Here is a 17830-nt window from a genome sequence, read left to right as displayed (position 1 = left end):
CCATATTGTATTTTGCTTATTTTCTGCTAAAATTCCCAATCAGAGTTCTCCTTATTCAGTTTAAACAAGGAAGCAACTCCTAGGACTGTTTCAGCTTTACCTTGAGTTTTGGCAAGATTGGGCGGGGCGTTCTTTGTCCTTGGCTGAGCAGCAGCACACCCACTGCCATTTCCTCTCTTCTTTAGAAGTGCCTGTGGCACTGGGTCACTGCATCCTTTGCTGGTGACCTTCTTTAACACACTAAGAAAAATTATTTGCATTTAGTATTACATTGAGATTTCAAACCATGAATTTTTAAAAGACCCATACACGAAATACATTTTTTCTCAAAGAAGTAAAAAAAAAAAATCTTTTCTGAAAATAGAAAAACCATATGTTCATAAGTGTTTAAGTTTATAAAACTGTAGATCAACTAAGATAAGCAATGCATAATCAAGTGCCACGAGTATAAATTCTGTCATTTTGCATCAATCATTGTGCACAACAAATAACAAATTTTAAATACGATAAAGTGAAATTTTCTAACAAAGGAAAGATATTTTTTAAATATGTAGCTAGAAGTTAGTATACAGTTAACCTCCAGAGAAAGCTACTGTCCAGGTAAAGCAATGAATGAAGATTTACCTGTTACTTATATTGGTTTCTTGTTCGTGAACGCTCTTTCTATTGGAAGTTCCATTGGTAACTTTTGAAACAGGTTGAGATTTTACTGCTGTAAATTAAGAAAAGTGAGTCATGAGATAGAACACTAAATATGTAACAATTATGTATAAATCCACTGGTCAGAGACTATACAATATTAAATGTTAATGTGGGACAAACTTTTTTCTCAGTTTGCATGAATGTACGTAAATAAATACTTTTTGGCATTTGAAACTAAGTCAAAGTCCAAACACAGGGTTTTTTTTCTAGGAACTTAAACTGTTCTTAAAAAGCTCCTCAAAAGCTATTAAAAATTAGCATGGTAAAACCCACCTGCAGCAGAGGTTCTGCTACTTTCTCCACTGCTTTGTGCTGTCTGTGCTGGAGCTTCGCAGAAGGGAAGTCTGTGGCCAGAAGGCTTCTCTTCTATTGATCCGTTTGCTTTTGGTTCATCCAGACAGTCCATGGAAGTTGGTAATTCCATACTTGAATTTGCAGATCTGCCAGAGGGTCCCGCAGGCCCGAGGCTCGGAGCACCTTTGCCTGTTGCTTTCTTCAGAGGCTTTGCTTTGGCTGGCACGCTGGCGTTTCCGGCAGCTGCCTTGGGTCTGGCACCTGTGATCGGCCCTTCCTGATTTCTCACTCCTGTTCCATTGACTGGTTTCTTCTGTCCGTTTGCTGCTGCTGTTGCGAGTCTTTCTACAGCTTGTCTGGGTGACATGTTGGCTGACTTTGCATTATCACCATTTTCTGTTTGGGGCTTTATTGTAGCTTTGGGCTTTCCAGCAGCACTTTTCCCCACAGTTTTTAATTCTTTTGTGCTCTTAGGTGCTATTTTTGTACCATCTTTTTCCTTTAAATTATCATGTTTTGAAGTTTTGCTTATAGAATTTCTGTTAGTACTTGATGAATGTCCAGATGCTCCTAATCCGTCAGATTTCATCTTCTGATTAGTAGAGGGATAACTGAGATACCCTTTCTCGTTAGGTTTGTTCTTTACAACGCCAGAGTCAGAAACTTGTCTCCTTTGCTACAAAGAAAAAATACTTTGTGACGTGACTGAAGTCTTTGACATGTAATGCTCTATGTTTCAATAGCCCGTTTGTCAAAGAGGAAAGAGCAGCAAAGTTCACACTATGATTTAGGGCCACGTAAACCTTAACTGTCTTTGAGCATTTGAATGTGTCTTTGATCACATTACCGTAATCAAATCTGAAATACAGCATAAAAAGTTAACAGGAAATTCTACTTTAAAAGACACACTCTTTCACTTTATGAAGCTACGGCAGAGATGATACTTAATGTTGTCAGGATGCCTTGGGCGAATGATAACAATATCCAACAGTTTTTGAGGGCCCACTCCCAGATTCTGTGCTAAAACCCTTTTCATAGGTCATCTTACTTAATCCTCACAACAGTTCTATGAGATAGCTCCTTAGCTATCTCCATTTCACAAACAAGAAACTGGGGATTACAGCAAGTATGTAAAGTACCCAAGGTCACATGCTGATAAGGGATGGAACAAGGACTTGAGTTCAAAATACACTTCTTTAAGCAGGTGGTCATCTATATGGTGTACTCTGAGGGACATTAGATTTTCACCAAAAATTCTCTCTTCAATACTACCCCAAAAGCCAAAAGTTTTATCACTAAAGATTTAATCCTCTGTGTAGATATGGGGTGGGGGAAGCCCCTAGGAAACAACACATTACATCTGAAAAGTTCGGTTTTTGAAAGGAAAAAAAAAAAGACAGTAATACCATATTGCCTGTCTGGAGGAAGAAAAAGGGGTCTTAAAAATAGGTGAAATAGGTAAAAAGGGGAAAGAGAAGAGCACTGAAGACAATGCACCTACTTTATTTTTTTGGTTAGAACGAAACTTGTGTGGAAAGGAATAACAAAATTTTAAAAACTGGTAGGAATTACAGAATAAAATTTTAAGATGATATTGCCATCCTTTATGTAAACACTCCCCCCTCCCACTGGAAGCCTGTCTGGGATTGCTGAGGTCTGAGGCAGAGCGTGTGCTGTCTCATCCTGTATCCCTTAGCACTGCGCCCGTCACACACTGGGCGCTCACAAAATGTGATGGTTGTTAAACCGGAGAATAAGCTGATACCTCTAAATGTAGAAAGCTTCTAATTATGAAAATTTGTCTAAGGCAAAAGTAACACATATATGTAAGTATGTGCGAGTGTGTATTCACACACATACACATATACATGAATAGTAAACAACCTGGTTAAGTTTGGGGAAGAGCAAGGCAGAGCAACAAAGGAATCATTAGACGCTTGTCATGGCTCCGCCTCTTGGGCCGTCTAAGAAGTCATTGTTAACACCCCTGGGCCTCAGATTATGCGTGTCTGGATGGCGGAGACTGGTCCTGCTCAGTGCAGTGCTCTGGGATTCTGGGTAATACTTAAAAAGTTCAAACAGGATTGGTCCCCATTTTTTGTTTTCTTGATCAAATCTTAGCTCAAAAAATAACATTTCTCTATTTTTAATACCTACAACCAGGAAGACTCCTCATGTCAGACCTCTTCTCGCCCTTAAAGCTAATCCTACTTAATTTGCTCTATCCTTGAATCTACTTTTCAAAATTAAAGTGTGGTCGGTTTACAGTGTTGTGTTAATGAATCTATCTGTTTTAAAAAATCACAATGAGGGTGAGATCTGTGTCGCGTGGTTAACTGTACTCCTTTAGAAAGTTCACATCAACATAGTATAAGACGGTGAGCATTCAGTGTGTATGCCTTTTCAAGCAACCTGTGACTTACATCTACAAAGTTTACACATGTTTCTCATATGCAAATGGCCAGGGGAATGGTCACCACATGCTACTGACAAAAAATGAAGAAAAAAGAGTAACCTTTAAATCCTTCCTCTTAGACTCCATTTCAGGTCTAGTATTATTCCTTTTTGTTGTTGTTGTTTTAATTTTTTACTATAGAAAAATTTAAACATGATCAGAAAAAGAACAGTATAATGAGTCCCCAGCTTGAACCACCACCAGCTCTCGGCTCTTCTGTTGCATATGTAAGTGCCGCCATCTTATTTTGAAGCAAATCCCAGACATCATGTAATTTTATTCTAATTTTGGTACCAGCACTCTTCTTAACCGTTTTTCTCTATCTTATCTCATTAACTTTCTCATCTCTTTTTGGAAAACACGTTTATTCATCCCATTCTTATTGAGGCACTTACTATATACCAGATAATTGCACATAAATTATTTCACTCAATTTTCACAATAATATGGTGAGGTTTTTTAAAACTTTCTTTTTATTTTCTGCTTCTTAATTGATTTTTATGGGGGTGGTAATTAGGTTTCTTATTTATTTAGTTTATGTATTTATTATGGAGGCGCTGGGCATTGAACACAGGACCTTATGCATGCTAAGCATGTGCTCTACCACTGAGCTACACCCTCCCCACCTGACCTGTCTAGGTTTTATTACTGTTTTACAGATAAGCAAACTAAGACTCACAGATGACACATAATAAATGTGAAGTCAAGACCTGAACTCTTCTGATTTTATGTCCACCATCCATTTCAGGACATCACTGCCTTTCGGAGGGGAACACATTAGCCTCTTTTCTTCCCAGTGTGGTTAACAGTGTAAACCCTCAGAACACCTGAAAGTCAGGAACTAAGGACGGGAGATGAGATTTTGTTCTCTTTCACTGTAAGGCAAGGAAGGAGGAGAATCCTGGTTGATAGCAGTCAGTCAGCAGAACCGGGGAAAGGCAGGCAGGTGGGCTAATTCCTGGGGGCCTTAAAACACACACACAGGATAAGAGGGAACAGAGGACGTAGGAAAAAATGTCCTAAGATGCCATTTCCTAGAGGATGTTGTGTAGAACTGTGTAATATGCTTAAACGGGATCGAGAGCAAGTCCAGTGGTGTTCCATGGTTATAAAATTTTGAGGAAATTCTGGGGCAAATGAAATTCAAAAGTGTCCTTTCCTGTCGTGTTCTGCCGAGCTCCAGGTGCTGATGTGTGTCGTTGCTCTCTGACAGGAGCTGTGGTGTGTGGCAGTTCTCAAACTCAGTTGACACTAGGTGTTCATAGATGGAACGTATGATGGAACATGTGGTCCAGCTATGATGGAGCTGGAAAATACTGTGCCACACACTTAGGGCAGTAATCCTAGGAAGTCTACTAGCAAAAACCTCCAGCATCCTACAGCTTCTCACCAAAGACATTTGGAGCTTGACCTCTGCCTCAAGCTGTAAGATCTCCTGGTTGCGGCTTGGAGTTGTGTGAGTTCTGACCTACTGGCTGATAAGGAAGAAAGGTTCCCTATTCCACTCTTGCAAGGGCAATATATTCTTTGCATTCCAAATGAACTCTCAGTGTATGTCTCCATATCATTGTAATGCATGTCTAGGTTAGTATAACTTCTTACTTCAAATATATTTGATTAAGTGACCATCTGTAAGTTAGCTAGGTTGGAACTCTAACCATCATTAGTAACATTTTGAGGGAATAAAAATGTGTTTCATGTTATGAATATACCAAGTAACTTATGTGTGTGTGTGTGCATGTGTATAATAAAAAACAAATAACATAAAATTTACCATCTTAACTATTTTTAAATGGGCAGTATGGTCATGTTAACTGTATGTGCCTTGTTGTGCAACACATCTCTGGAACTTTTTCATCTTTCAAAACTGAAACTGTATATACCCTTTAAACAACTATTCCCCTCTTTCTTGTCCCAGCCCCTGGCAGCCACCATTCTACTTTGTTTTTTAGAGTTCAACCATTTTAGATATCTCATATAAATGCACCAAGTAACCTGTAAAGTGAACACAACTGTACTCTTGGTATTAATTGTCTTTTTCACGCCAAGAATATATTATGTGAATTAAAATCTTAGTATAGAGAAAACTGGGACAACTGAAATCTTTTGTAAGAAGTAGGTTAATTAGAAAAATGGACATGGAATTACACCTAAAATTCTAGACACTTTCTGAACTGGAATAGTTCCAATATGCTAGTTGCCAAAAAGGTTTTCAAGGAAATAAAAAAGATAGATGATACTTCACTTCCCATGCCAGCTGGGTATCAAAAATGCATATAAAAATGCATATCAAAAATGCATATCAAAATGCATATCAAAAAATGCATATCATTTTAAACCTTATGAAATGTTCACTTGATTAAAAAAGGCTCAAAATTATTTCCATCAAGAAACAGCTTTAATTAATGAAAGAAAAGTTTAAAAATTATTCTGAAATATAAAATTATAAAATTTAAATTATTTGTTCTCTTTTTTCATCTGGACCTATAAAAGTATAAAAGTTTACCTGAGAGCTGCTGAATACAGGCTTTTTGCCAAGTCTTCGATCATCACCTTTGTCAAATGCAGCTGTAGAAAAAAAAAAGCAGTTTATTTTTATAGGAAGCATTGTTATCACCACAGACATGAGGGAAAATAGTAATTAGCAAAAAAAGGTTGTATCTTGATGGAAATAATTTTTTAAATGCTGAAACCAATCTAGTACACATAAGTAATTCCCTGTTATATTATATAATTGTTCTCAAAGAACCTCATTTTGAATCTTACCTTCTTGTCCCTATGGATTGTATGTTATTAAAATTAATAAATGAGAAACCTCTAGTCTCACAGAGAAGATTTATACATTTACAAAAACCCAGAATTTTCTCAAGCTGTGAAATTTTAGAGATAACTGGTTTCTTTTAGCTAGTTTTCCAGATTTCAAAAATATTACAGATTGTGGCAAATGTAATATTTTATAAACTACTAAATATGAGAAAATATTTATCCTAAAAATGTAAAAATACTCAGGTAAAAAATTTCTGTTTCTGCAGGTATGTTATGAGGAAGGAGTAAAGAGAAAAAAATAAGGTTTTGTTGAAAATAAGAGATAGTCCTTAAACCTCTATCATTCTTCTTAGACTTACATAAAAAATTCACTTTATAGATTAAGTTTACATGAGAATTATTGGGGAACTCATATTTATGTTCAAATATAAATTTAAATGACGTCAGGAAAATATATAGGAATAACAGTATGAGAGCTATAAATATAGTTTAGATAATATATTTCTTCCTTTTGAAGGTTATGTGGCTTTAAAATGTATTTTGAAGAAATAGATATATATATATAACTTCCAAAATTTATTTTATTTTTATTAAAACAGCTGATGAAAAAATACATTAAATTTTCTGTAACTCTATGATGCATCTTCCACTATCTCTATTCTATAGAAACTGCTATAAGACAAAGCAGAATCCTAGAAATAGCATTACAAGGACTGGTTTGTACTTAGCAAATGACTTTGCACAAAAATACACAGGAGGAAATTCTCCCACAGGTCAGTTACTCAAACTAGAACATAAGAAATGTTATAACAAAGACAACCTACACTCCTTTATCGGGGTTTTCCCAAAGCAGTAATTATGCATAAGTCAGGACTCATTATAATTCAACATATTTAAGATTAAAAAATTATTTTTACACTGATATAATCCATTAAAAATTATTTTTGACAATTAATTGGATTACTAGTCACATTTTGTTTTGGATATGTATGTGTATATATGTATTCATATGTACATTAAATTAGCACTTTGAAGAATTAAAGATGGTGAATATTGTTTGCTGCCCAATCTAACTATGAAATCCTCTTAAAAATGGAGAAAAAATAAAGTTTAATCCCAATCAGAAGAGAGCTGAATAAAACCTACTCATGGAATGCTAATCTAGTTTCTTCACCCTGTATAGATTTTATAGTATAGATGAACTGTCATCTACAAATCAGTACAGAAATAGCCACAAGGAAAAAAATTCCAATTTCTAAAAACCATCTCATGATTCTTCTTGTTTCATGGATTTTGTTGTTTTATTATTTTGTTGGTACTTTTTTGAAAAGTGTTCTTGAGATCACATCTAGCTACAGTATCGTGTTATGCTCCTAATGCAAGACAGAGCAAATCATATTCTGACTAAACCATTAATGAATTTAACATATCTATATACTATCAAGAATATATTATATCACATATGGCTTCCATTTTTATAGTACAAAAGTGCTTGCTTCATAATGCTTGCTTCATATAGTCTCTTAAAATGTTTTTAAAAGTATACTTGCTGAATCTGTCAATATTTTTCCTAAGGTCCAAAACAGTCATGAAGCCATTTTCATTTCCACACCCTCAATTTTTTATTTTAATATTTTAGAAACAAATACACAGTCTGAGCACTGAGCAATATACATCTTTTGTTCAATACTATTATTTAAAATGGTACCTATTAAATGTCAGAGACCACTGTGCAGCTCCTGAGGGACACTCCGCAGTAGCACACAGCATATCACTGAACCAATCAATTGTGAAATAAAGCATCTAATCTAGGCAAAACCACAAGGAAGGGTATCTTATGCAAAAGGTGGAAAAGCTTTATGAAAAAATATACTTAAAAAGGGAGAGAAAGTATGCTTGGTAATCTGTTTTATATGGGTTACATTTTCCAGCACTTCTAATCTCTCTACAAGAATGCTTTTAAGCAGATTTGGCTAGAACATTGTTGCTAATATAAAGTAGAATTGCATATATATATATTAAAGTAAATGAGTTTTATTTCCTAAGAACAGAATAAAAGCATGATTTATTAAAACTGCCTGAAAAAATCACTACTTTCAATTAGCAAGCTATTACTGAACAGAAGCAAACAAACGTTAATCCTATCACTTATTAGAATTCCCTCAAAATATCTCTTGTCACAATTATAAGAATAAAAAATCTCAAGGCTAACATACCTGCTTGGATTTTCTGTTGATCATCTGTGCTCATCAGCTTCCAGCTTTCTGTGTGACGAACAGCGTAGAAAGACTGAACCAGGAAGATCCACAGCTTATCACGCAGAGCCTGGATCTTGCACGTAAAACCCTGTGTTCAAGCAACAAATCAGCAGCTGGTGAGAGCCACATTGTCATAGCAACCAGTCATTATTCCTTTCCGAAGCTCCTTACTCCTAAGCTAGATCAATGATGTCACCACTTAGATTTTTAAGATCGTCAGATACAAGTTATTTATGAAGGCTTACCCTTCAACAACAAATTTTATAATGAACAGGAACCTTATCCTTTCGACCTTATCCTTTTAACCAAACATTGATTTAAACCACCAGTGGCCTTTATGTGAATACCTTCCATAGCCTTTTCAAATCAACTGTGACATTACAAGGTCAAATACTCTATGCAGTCATAATAAATATGATGAACAATTTTTTATCATTCTTGTTGAACAAATACAAGATGTCAATAATATGCAATTAGTTTATTAATTACCATTGATTAACTGCATTTAAAAATAAATATTTTAATTTTGCTTTTCCCCAGTTAATCCAATTTTAAATGATTTTTCTGAAGACAAAAAGGAATTAAGAGTATATTATAAAACTAAAAGACACTGATGATTAAAACTCTAAAAAAATATTTAAAATTCCTTAAGTCTAATATTCAGGAAATTTAATATAGTGACTGGGGAGAAATACTAAAGTTATGCTGTACCAATTAATACTGATAAGTACCAAACTATGTTTAGAATTAGCCAGCCAAACTTCCAGATTCTAAACTTTTGTAAGTCCACTTAGAGGTAAATGAAATTAAAAAAATTTATATTATGAAAAATTCTAAATATACACAAAATACTATCACCAACCCCAGGTATCAAACACTTAGTTTAAATCAGTTATGCGACATTTAAAATGTGTATATATTTAAAAATCTTGACATAGTTCAAATATATCATTTTAATGAGTTTTATGACATTCAGTACCATTTCCTTTGTACTGTCAGAGCTCAGTAACGTGTCCAGAGCCATAAGAAGAGAGCAGCTATTCTCGGTGGTGATGTTTCCTTCAATTGCTTTTAAAATTTTTTCCAACAGATCAGCTGTGCTACTCATTGCTTGTGACTACAAAACACAGAAATTGACGTTTAATAGGAATACATGCAAATATGTAAGAAATGTGGAAGTCTGGCGCAACAGCAGACAGTCCATCATAACTGGCGGTATGAAGTCAACCAGAAACCTTATTTCCTCTGTTAATAATAATACAATAATTGTTACAATTACACAATTATAGTAATAAATATTATACTGATCCTTTTCCTCTGTTAAAAATATCTGTGCGTGCACACACACACACACACACAGACTGTTCTTAAGAGCCAAAATAGTCCTAAAACAGAGCCTAGAAATAAGTAATAGAAGTTCTTTATTCAATAACTAAATTTAGAGAAAGTGGGTCATCAGTAAGACGAGAATTTGGCATGGATCATAACCGTATTACTGACCAAAACAATATCTTTATGACTTCCATTTCTAAAATATGGCTTATGCTGATTGAGGGCTGGGGTTGGCGAGGGTTACGCTGTGCCTTGCCAGGGCACTCAGACCTGTCCCCTCCTCCCTTCTTTATCTTATGAGCCAAAAATCCTGTCCATCACTGCTCTAAATCCTATGCAAACATGCCATCTGCTGTGGAATTTATTTAAGTCGTACTAATTTAATCAAAGGCAACCTGCATTGGAAAACTCTTACATAATTATAATCAGAACACAAAGATGGGACTAAATGTGGGCTCTAATTTTAGACGCAGTACCTGTAAGAGAACAGCAAAATTTTCACTCTGAATGATCTTGGGGAAGTTTCCTGTAATAAACGCAATACATTCTTCCTGGAGCTGGGATGCCATAGCCAGTGCTGCTTCTGTCCACTTCACTCTGGGTAAACTGATGATCAGCCTGTCGCTTTCCATCAGAAGAAAAGCAGCATTCTTATCATTCTTATAATTTTAAAAATATTAGGGGGAAAAGTTAGATTACTGTTCATAAAAATAACTTTCCAAGCAAATAAAATACTTTTGTTTTCTTGTGATGTTTCCTGCAAAAAGCAAGATTCCAGGTAGCTAGTATCTTTGTCATTCGCTTCACATATTTATTCATTCGTTCAGAATTACCCCAGAGTGCAAACTGTGAGCTGGGAACAAATCACCTTTAAAAAGAGCTAAAACAAACCTGAGAGCTAAGTTACAACTGCAAGGGAAAACGTGACCTCCCTGAGATCTTCACTACTGAATTACTGTTTGTGCTTACAGATGCTATTCATAACTGCATGGCTACACTGACATAGCTTTAATTCTTTTCTGACTATAAAATACATGATCTTTATTACAAATTTAGAAAGGCTAAAAATTACTTATAATCCCCAGTGACTTTCTTCTTCTCTAATTAGGTAAGACTCTTCTTTTTATATTTTATTTATTTAATAATGACTCATTTTTATGCCATAGGAAAAATGTTCACAAATACTGATCTCCATGAAAAATGGAATAATTCACAAATACCATATGCTCCAAGGAAGAGAAAAAAAATGGCAACTTGTAAATTGCTGTATCTTATTCATGTTTGATTCTAGTTCTTAAAACAATGCTTAGGAAATAACTTGAATAAATAGTTCCCTGACTGATTATAGTAGATTGAAAAACATGGCACAAATTCTTTGTAAATGCATCCATGAAGAGGTGGAATCTGTTTCCTCTTCCCTTGAATCGAGACTGGCCTTTCCACTTGCTTGCACAGACAGTGGTGTGCACGTTTCAGAGCCTGTGCCTCAAGCAGCCTTGCACACTCTTTACGCTCTTGGTTCTGGGGCACCATGGAGCCATAAAGAAGCCTGGTAAAAAAGACCACATGGAGCGGGAGGCCCAGGCTCCCACTTAGCCACCAGCTGAAAGCAGCTGCAGGACTGAGCTCAGGCAAGGTAAGCAGAAGAACCATGCAGTGAACCCACAGAGAATAAAGTATGGTTTAAAGTCACTTAGTTTTGGGGTGGTTTGTTCACAGCAATAAGTAACTGGTAAACCTAGAAATGACAGACTGAAATCCTTAACGCAGGATGCATGATGTAAACTTTGCACACCAGCTGTACCCTTCAGCTTTCAACTCAAGCGCTGTGTCCTCCCTGATTTATACACCTACATCAGATTCCTTGTATACATGCCATCAGAGAACCTGGCCCTTCTCTTTAGAGCACTGAATTCATTTGTACTTAATCATGAAATAACTATCTGATTAATACCCATCTCTCTCACTAGGCTGTATGTTTACTGAATGTGAAACCACGTCTGTTTGGGCTCACCCTTGTATCCATGGGCCAGTATAGAACTGGGCCAAAGGAAACACTCAGCATTTGTTGATCTCTGAGTATCATCAGAGACTGAGTCTATAAGTGAATTCCTAAGCTAAATTAAGTTTAATCCTGGAATTTCAAAACTTTAAAAAGTTCACCCATTTACCAAGAATTCTTCCAAAATGTATTACATACTTCCCCTGCTTTATTTATTTGAGTACAAAAAAAAAAATCAAACTTTGCTATAATTCAAGTCTTTTTTTTTTTTAGTACTATCATCCTTCCCTCCCCTGGTGACTTCCTGAGTAACTGTGCAATTACTGTGAGTTTTAGGCAATAAGCCCAATTTGCTCTACTATAGGGATTGTTCTGGTATTAGAGACAAGTACAGGGTATCCAAATAAACGTGGCAGGTACCTACAAAGTGCCTCCTATACACAGAATGTTACGTGCTCTGACAGTAGCATTTTTTAAAAAATACAAATGTAGAGTATAATTGTCATCATTTAGCTTGAAATGTATTAGAAAACTAAAATACGGACATAAATGATAACAGATAGTATGGGATCTGATTCCATACTGATCTGAATATGTGATAACATTAAATGTTAGAGTAGCCTGAGGTTCAAAGAAGAAAGAAAATGTAATACACTTCTAGACCAAACCCACAAAGTTTTAAATTCAATAGTTAACATAGCACAGAATTCAAACTTCAAAACTATATAAAAGGCATTACTACGAAGTCTCCTGCTCCTTCTTGTCCCAAGCCACTTAGTTTCCCTTTTTCCAATCAATATTATTTATTTTCTGTATTTTTCTAGTTACTTTATGCATACACAAACAAAAAATGTAACTTTCCCCTAATCTTACTGAGATGGAGGCACTAATACGCACAGCGCTCTGTACGCTGCCCTTTATACTTAGCATACATTTTGAGTATTTTTCTCACCAGAATATAAAGAGCCTGTTACTGTTTTAATAGCTATGTACCAGTTCATAATATGGACATATCGTAAGTCCTACTTGTACGCGTTTACACTGTTTCCAGTTTCTGCTGTTACAGTGCTGCAGTGAACGACCTTGTGGATAACATCATTTCACACATATGTGAACGTATCTACAGGATAAATCCCTAGAAATAGAATTGCTGGGTCAATGCTGCTTGTCTTATCCTGGGTTCTGCATGTAACCGAGCCTGAGAAATAGGTTTGTATGCTAGTGATCCCAAGAGCATCTGAGGCACTGGGAGAGCGAGACAGGGCAGAGGGAAAGGTATGTTTTCTAGCTCCTTGTTCCTCAAAACGTGATCTGCAGCATCATCACCTAGAGCTTGTTAGAAAGGTAGAATCTCAGGCTCCGCCCCCGACTTTACTGAATGAGAACTGACATTTAACCACGATCTCGAAGTGTTCTGGATATACATTAAAGTTTGAGTACGGCATTTCCTATTGTAGGCAACCAGGGATCCGTCTTGCTGGGGACCCTCTGAAGAGCCACAGAGAACACACTTTGAATTATTCACCCAAGGGACAGATCAGAGAAACGTTTAACTATGGGTTCCCATCTCTTCATTAGTCAAGGTATGTCCTCTGAGATGTTAATTCCCTTCTACTTTCAGGTTTGCGCAGCTGTAGGTACCCTGTGTGGAGTAACAGTGAGGCCTCGGGACAGAAAGTGAGAATAATGTGTGATGTGGCCGAGGGAGAACGCTCTCAGGTTACACTCGTGTGCAGCCGGGTGCTGCAGCAATGGCTGGAGGACACACGTGGACCAAGAGGGTATGAGGTGAGGCACCAGGAGAATCCAAAACATTGCCAGTGTGTACTCAACGGAGCACTGTTGTCCAAACTGCTAGTTTTCTCCCCTAGCAACCTACAGAAATATATTTAGTGGCTTATAATCAGCCCTAGAAAACAACCACCACCAAAAGATATAAAAGAGAAAAATAGAAAATACCAGAATACCATGTGTAATAATGGGAAGTATTCTTTTTGAAGCTTCTTTCCGTTCTACATGTGAGTGTCCTGAGTTATAATGTAAAGAACGTGCTCTGGGTCACAGTCAAAAAACGTTTGAAAACTGAGAGCCACAGCAAAAGTTGTGCTAATTTATACTCTTCCCAGGAATGAACAGGAGTATTTACTCTCTACATCCTTGTTAACATAGTACAAATTCCCCTTCTTTTAAATAGTAAAATGTAGAAAATGGTTTGACATTAATTTCAATATCCATTTCTCTTAAATAAATGAAGTTGAGGATTTGTACATCAAATTAAGAGGCATCTGTATTTTTCTCTGTGAACTATCTAATCGTATCCTATGTTTAGCTGTTTTTTAAAAATCAACTTGTAGGAACTCTTGATACTACAAAATTTAGAACAAGAGTATGGTATGAAGTGTCACTTGTCTTTTGACTTTGCTTACGGTAGTTTCTACTATATAGAAATATTGCATTTTTTATGTAACCAAATTCTTTTATGGCTTCTGAATTTTGTATCCCCACTCCCCTGATCAGGTTACAAAATAATTCTCCCAGGGTTTAGTGTATTTTTTACTGACTTATAGTCATATTGTAGTATTTTAATGGTTTCATTTTCCTTACTTACAAATCTTTGATCCGTTTGGAATATATACTGGCGTGCCAGGATGTGATGTATAGATCCAACTTAACTTTTTTCCAGCAGCTTCCTGGTTGTTGTCCTAACAGCATGTATTGAATAAACACTCTGACTCACACTATTTAGTACTTAGGACATTGTGCAAATCAAACAGGCCCCCAGTTGCCTTTAGGCCTCAGGACTGACAGCACAATGCGTGTGACCTCAGGTTCACCCTGGACTATCCCTGCTCCTGTTTTTGTTTTACTTTTCCTACCTTTACAAACTCTTCAAAATCTGCTTTTTAAAAAGGGCTTAAACAAAGCACTTGTTTTTGAAACAGAGTATTTAATCATGTTCTGAAATAGTTCAAGTAATTACAAATCCTAACTTTCCTCACACCTTTCTCTCTTCTGCTCACTCCTCCTCCCTGCTCTCTTCCTCCCCATACAAACAGTCCTCTACCTGTAAATGTTCACATTGTTTCCAGTTTTTGCTATTACGGTGTTGTAATGTGCCCTTGAGGCACTAGACCTAGTGGCACTGTAACTGAGTCTTCACAAGATCAATCCTTCATTCTGTCAAGGCAGCTGCTTCCGGATGACAGGGAACGGGGTAAGACAGGCGACAGCCATTAGCATGGGCCCACTGACATACTGCAGTTGCTGTGAAGTGAGTTCTTTAGTCGGAAGTGATGCTGTGTGGAATACTAGGATGGTGGAAAAGGCAGTAAGTCCATGGATAGCAGTTTTACCAGAAACACTGGGAGTAAGGAAGGCAAATCCATATCCAGAGCAACTGTCTATTCCACTGAGAACAAAGCATTGCCTTTTCCATGATGAAGTGGTCCAACGTAATGAACCTGCAACCAGGTAGATGGCTGGTCCTCTCAGGGAATGGTGCCATAGTCTGTGTTGTGCTCAAATCCACCTTAGTGAGTGGAGGTCCACGTTACTGAGCCAATGCATAACCTCCATCCCTGGTACCATACCCCTTTTGTTCATGAACCAATATATACAGTGGTTCTGCTTCTCTGAATTCTGACAATGTATTTGGTACAGAGGAACAGAGTCTTAAAAACAGGTTCTCCAAATTGGTTCTGGGTTATCTGGAATTGGTTCCCTCATCTTGCTTCCATAATATAATTCTACATTTGTATTTAAAACACTGAAAGTATCTATATAAATTTAATAAACTTTTTGATGACAAACACAAACAAGGATATTCAGATTATACTTACTAAGGACTGAATCAACATATTAAGACAACTTTTCTGAATCTCAGGAGGTACACTTGCAAAGCTTCTCTCAGACCAAAATCTTGCAAAATGCTTTACAATCCACCTGTTAAAAATCAAATTACCCCAAGTTAGAGAAATAAAAGTATTTTTCGTTAAAATATTCAGTAACACTTTGGTTTTCAATGATGTAAGTTTTACATATATATGTTTTGACTAACCCTAACAGTTAATTTTGTGAGTGCTATAACGGACTTAACTATCTCTCTTCTGTAAACACATATTTTAAATCCACTTTGGATTATGTACATAGATTTGAACTGTAAGTAACCAAGGTTCAGCTAAAATAAAATTGACCCAAGCATCTAGAGCAATATCTAAATCAATACTTCTCCTCAGTTGCTGCAACTAGTTAAGCATTAAGCTTCTTACACTGTGCCCAAGAAAATAGGCCAAGTCTAAAATTTCCCAGAAAATAGGAGAATGGAAGAACAAAATCACTAAATTAATGGTATGAGCACTACTTCAGAGCACTTACTTCATGCAGTCAGCAAAAAGACTTTCCACTCCAACTGAATGAGCAATAATCAGGCATTCTAGTACAGATGCCAACCTTCTGGGAACAGGCTAAAATTGATAGAAAACACTACATTTATTCTTTTTTGGCTTACAGAGGTTAAAAGTATTTGGTTCATAAAAATGATCTGATTTATATATCTAAACTGCAGAATACACAATGTAATTCAAAAGTCTGTTATTCTTTTAAAATCAAGTATCTCTGATAACCTTTAGTTTCACAGAATAGCATTTGAGCTCTTTTAGCTGCCAAAACGCAAACAATTTTTATTCTAATTTCTTTTAGCTTAAATATGGTCTAGAGTAAAAGTGGTATAGTGATTCCTAGCATGGCACATTGCAATACAACCATATGGCCTAATCTGCTTCCTAAAGTAATGAGTGTAACTCTAAGAGCACATGCAATGGGAGGCCCTACTATTTTTTTTTTATCCTCAGATAAAAACCACAGCATTTAATTAGATCATCATTATGTAAAAATATTTTTTTAAAAGCACATATACAGAAGTACTGAACTAAAACAATAAATAAATAAAGTGTAGATACAAGTAGTGAAAAACAGCTCCCTGCTCTTGGTGTTAAGGCCTCCATATGTGCTACATACTGCTTGTGCCATGTATTCTCAGTTCCTAAATTTTTAAATTCTGAATTGCTATTAATTTGACTTTCTAATACCCTTCTCCTAAAGGTGTTACACAGTATTTAGGAAACTGAACATAAATATCCTGTTTTGCATATCAACAACTTAGTTACTCCCTCTGAGGTAACCGGAGGTATGCTAAGCTGTCCCCAAATCAGAAGTGGCTATCATTGTATCAATTATGCAGTGACAATTCTACTAGGGTAAGTAAGTTGGTTTTCTAACGCACTTCAGGCAAGATCAGACTAGTGTGAGGGAAGAGACAACTGGTGTTGACAACCTAAGAGCACCGAGAAGCATGAAAAATCGTAACCGTGAGCACAGAAGTGAGGCAGCACAGCAGTCTCGTTCTACGGAGGCATGTCCAGCCGACAGCACACAAAGCCCCTACTTGATGTGTATCGTAAGAATAACTCCCACAAAAAATATTAAAATGCAAAATAATCTGCTGCGTAAAGCAAAGGCGGGCAAACCAGCTTGCGGACCAAGGCCAGCTCACCGTCTGTGCGAGCAAAGCTTTACCGGACACCGTGCGCACCCCGTGCACAGCCGCGGCCGCTTTGCAGCGGCGACGCCGCGCGGGCGTCAACAGGCCGCACGCCCGCAGAGTCTAACGTTAGCTGCCGAGCCTTTACAGAGGAAGTTTACTGACCCGGGGCTTAAAGGGATTCCTAGCTTTCCGAGAAGTGTGTTTATAAGGAAATGCAGACTTCCTAAATGTTTATGTAATAGGATGACTGACCTTTAATCATTTTCAAAACCTGCTTGTAAAATTTGGGAAGACATTTATGTAAATCATTACCTAAAATATATTATTAAATCAGTGGCAAAAAGCACAATGTAAAGCCCACTATAATCCTAGATGAAGTTGTAATATTTTAACTGTGTAAAAGGCAAGATTGTGAAGTTAATGAAATGACTGAAGCTAGCTTGCCAGGAGTTCCGGGCCAGCTACCATCACATTAACCC

At 36.6% G+C, this 17830-nt stretch overlaps 1 protein-coding gene across 1 annotated transcript in view; it reads right to left on the bottom strand.

Annotated features, from left to right (window-relative positions):
* The window catches only part of BTBD8 (BTB domain containing 8), a 72706-nt gene that overhangs the window by 5672 nt on the left and 49204 nt on the right, over positions 1 to 17830 (bottom strand). The window contains 9 exon segments of the mRNA XM_032487081.1: positions 101 to 240; positions 625 to 712; positions 976 to 1672; positions 5958 to 6019; positions 8434 to 8563; positions 9455 to 9592; positions 10284 to 10466; positions 15649 to 15751; positions 16184 to 16272. Coding sequence (XP_032342972.1) covers positions 101 to 240; positions 625 to 712; positions 976 to 1672; positions 5958 to 6019; positions 8434 to 8563; positions 9455 to 9592; positions 10284 to 10466; positions 15649 to 15751; positions 16184 to 16272 — 1630 coding nt within the window.

Source organism: Camelus ferus, chromosome 9 (genome assembly GCF_009834535.1).
Source record: "Camelus ferus isolate YT-003-E chromosome 9, BCGSAC_Cfer_1.0, whole genome shotgun sequence".
In the NCBI taxonomy this organism is placed as follows: Eukaryota; Metazoa; Chordata; class Mammalia; order Artiodactyla; family Camelidae; genus Camelus; species Camelus ferus.
Note: the sequence above shows the minus strand (reverse complement) of the source record. Positions and strands in the feature narration are given on the sequence as shown.